This window comes from Mandrillus leucophaeus, unplaced genomic scaffold (genome assembly GCF_000951045.1).
Source record: "Mandrillus leucophaeus isolate KB7577 unplaced genomic scaffold, Mleu.le_1.0 Scaffold79, whole genome shotgun sequence".
Taxonomy (NCBI): domain Eukaryota; kingdom Metazoa; phylum Chordata; class Mammalia; order Primates; family Cercopithecidae; genus Mandrillus; species Mandrillus leucophaeus.
The window spans coordinates 783703-786964 of record NW_012108585.1 but is presented as its reverse complement, the minus strand read 5'-3'; the positions used below and the strand labels follow the sequence as shown (position 1 = coordinate 786964).

Below are 3262 nucleotides of genomic sequence, written 5' to 3'. Positions count from 1 at the left end.
TTTTTTTTTGGGAAAAAAAAAAAAAAAAAAAGAATTGATGCTTGTTTTACTAAAGAGCAGTGCATAGTATAACATAACTCTAAAAAATAAGCTTGGCAGAAAACAGCTTGATTTGTATACCACATTCACCCATCCACGAAAGCCTATTTATATCTCAATTTGAAGTGATGAAAATCAATACCCAAAACAGAAGCCTGAAATTTGCCATGGGTATAGGACCAGGTTCCTCCAGAAATCCAACAGCCACTTCCACACCAAAACAATATTGCTTCATTTGAAATTACTTATTAGCCATCTACTGGACTACAAATACTTTATCATCTCCCAAATTATTAGATCCTAACTAGCTTTTGTTCTTCATCTACCTAATCAAGTTATTTACCTGCTCTATGATTTCACTTTTCTTATTTGTCAAATAAATAGCTGGGCAGGATAACCTAAGATTTCTTCCAGTTTTAATACACTAAGATTTTTAAGTCAACAACTTAACACAATATTCTCCTGTCTTGCTTCAGAAATATGTGTATATTAAAAGGATACATTTAGCGAAAAAGTTTCTATCTTCCCAATGCTTTAGTAATCCCTTGGGGTTGTCCTTTAATTTGGCTCCAAAGATAAAAGTTCAAACACTGACCCAGTGAATACTTTATTAGGCATATAGTGCAACTGTCCTGGTCAAAAAACCAAAAATACTTCCTAACTGCTGCTATAAAGGATTTTTCAGATAGGATAATCTTTTCAAAATCAAAACAAAAAATTATAGAGGCACAGACAAATGACATGGAAGTTTCTAAATCAGGTACCACTTAATAAGCTAGGATTCATCTAGTTCTGCAGCCAAATCCGGAAATGATTCAAAAATAATATGCAATATAAGATTTTCTTTAGTTTAGTCATGCCCATGCCTAGATAATTAAAAATCCAAAAAGCTACCAGTTCTAAGAAAACCTGAGAAGCTTAGACAAAGTTTGTATCATGATATTAGACAAATTAAGTTTTTTTCACTGTATTATCAGTTCCAAGATAATAAAGTATCAGAAAATTCCAGGTGATAAAGGGAAAACACACATCACATTCTGAAAAGTCTCAGAAGTGAAATAATTAAAACTAACAAAATTAATTCATAAAGTGCTCAACAAGTAATTGGGTCCGGTCTCAAAAAAGTAAGGTAACCGGTTAAGGAAAAAAAAAAATTGCTAAAAAGCACCTATTCAAATATAAAACTATAATGGAAGAATAAAATTCCAGCATCAGTAGCAATAGGCGTCGAAAGAAATGTAAATTCTGTAAATTTCTGCCTGTAAACCAAAAGGAATCAGACATAAGTTGTTTCTGTTTTTGAGACAGAGTCTCGCTCTGTCACCATGCTGCAGTGCAATGGTGTGATCTCCACTCACTGCAACCTCCGCCTCTCGGGTTCAAGCTATTATCCTGCCTCAGCCTCCCGAGTATTGGGATTACAGGCGCGTGCCACCATACCCGGCTAATTTTTGTATTTTTAGTAGAGTCGGGGTTTCGCTATGTTGGTCAGGCTGGTCTCAAACTCCTGACCTCGTGATCCACCCGCCTTGGCTTCCCAAAGTGCTGGGATTACAGGCGTGAGCCACCGCGCCTGGCCCAGACTAAGTTTTTTGAGTATGACTGACGAAAAGGAATAGTTTTCGTTGTTTTTTTTTTTTTTAAGATCTGTCACCTTTCCAATTCTAAAATACTATAAAATTAATGAGTACTTTTAATTTCACACTACCTTAGAAGTTCTACATCATTAACTGTAAAAGTTAAGAAATGATTATGTTTGTAAAGAACTTCTTAGTTTTTAAGTTTACTTCCACATGCTGTGTTAATTTCACATTTGATATGGCCTTAATTATTTGGAACCTGACATTCAAAGGGTTACATGTTAACATATTAGTTCATGGATAAAACAAGTTCCAAGATCATTCAGTTATTTTTATATCCTGTATCGGGCTGGTCTAATGACATTTTTTTTATGTATGCATAATGTGGCTGACTTTTTTCCTTCAGTATAACCCTGCTCCTACTAATAACCTATGTTCACCCATGCCCAGTCAGGGCAACATTCAAGCAAGCTGCTTCAGTTAGTCAAGCAACAAGTAGCGCAAACTCAGCTGTTTAAACCTAGAATGTACTAGTCAACCAGAATGACACACCATTATTTACACCACTAGAGGTTAAAAAAGGAAGTATTGCGACTCCTTTGGACTCTTGGGAAAGTTTAGCTTAAAAATATTTTATAAGATTAAAATAATGATGATGACATTACAACTCTCAAAGCACTTACACAATTTTGCATGGGCTCCTGTACTATTCGCTGTATAGTGAATGGGCTGAAAGACGTTAGTTTAACGAACGATGTCAGAGCAATGCTGCTACTGTAAGGCTTAAGCATCATTAGGTAGAACAACATCAAACATTTATTTGCACGTCACTACTGCCAAGGCATTCATCCAAAAGGGGCAGAGAAGAGTCTTTTTTAATACTTATTTTATACTAAATGCCTGTGCAACCATCAAGTAAGAGATATCCAAAAGTACAAGGTCGTTCTCATTTAAAAAGAACAGCCTGATCTCAGGAATGGAAACACGCTTCTACGCCCAGAGGCAGCTCATCACTGCAGAGCCTTTGATGAGACTGAAACGCACAGAGGAAGAAGCATCCGTACTTTCACCTTCCCCACTCATTCCAAGTTCCCTGCCAGACGCTAAACCAGGAGACAATTCGTTTATACTAAGATGACCTTCACCACCCCTGCCCGGTAGCAAATCCCTCTGGCTACCAGCAATTCTTATCCTATCCCAACACCGAGGCACATGCTCCACATTCTCCTAATTTCAACCCCTTTCAAAAGTTGACCTCCCCCTCCCACTCGGAGTCCAACAGTTAGAGAACGCCCAGTGAAGGGTGAACTCGACCCACTGGCTTCGCCAAGCCAAATGTGGGATCCGGAGGACCTTCCAATAAAGAAGTAGGTGGGGCTTTACCTGCAGCTCACACCAGGCGACTTCCACAGTGGTTTCCGTGTCCAGACCTTTGTAGACCGTCTTAAAGGAGCCTCTGCCGATTTCGATGTCGAACTTGAGAAAGCGGCCATCGTTGGACATTCCCACGGCCTTGGTCTCCAGCTCTTCGATATCATCCTGCTGCTGGCTCCGTTCCTCCTGCGGCTCCTTGGCGCTGCCGCCGCCGCCGCTGCCACTTCTCGCGGGCGGCGGCTCCTCTTTGCTCCCCGCAAGGCTCGGCT

At 39.5% G+C, this 3262-nt stretch overlaps 1 protein-coding gene across 1 annotated transcript in view; it reads right to left on the bottom strand.

The window, feature by feature from the left end:
* The window catches only part of LOC105529876 (serine/threonine-protein kinase WNK1), a 163518-nt gene extending 160262 nt beyond the window's left edge, over window positions 1-3256 (bottom strand). The window contains exon 1 of the mRNA XM_011967139.1: window positions 3003-3256. Within this exon, the coding sequence (XP_011822529.1) occupies window positions 3003-3122 (120 nt within the window). The 5' untranslated portion in view covers window positions 3123-3256. The remainder of the gene's footprint in view (window positions 1-3002) is intronic.
* Window positions 3257-3262: the final 6 nt, after the last annotated feature.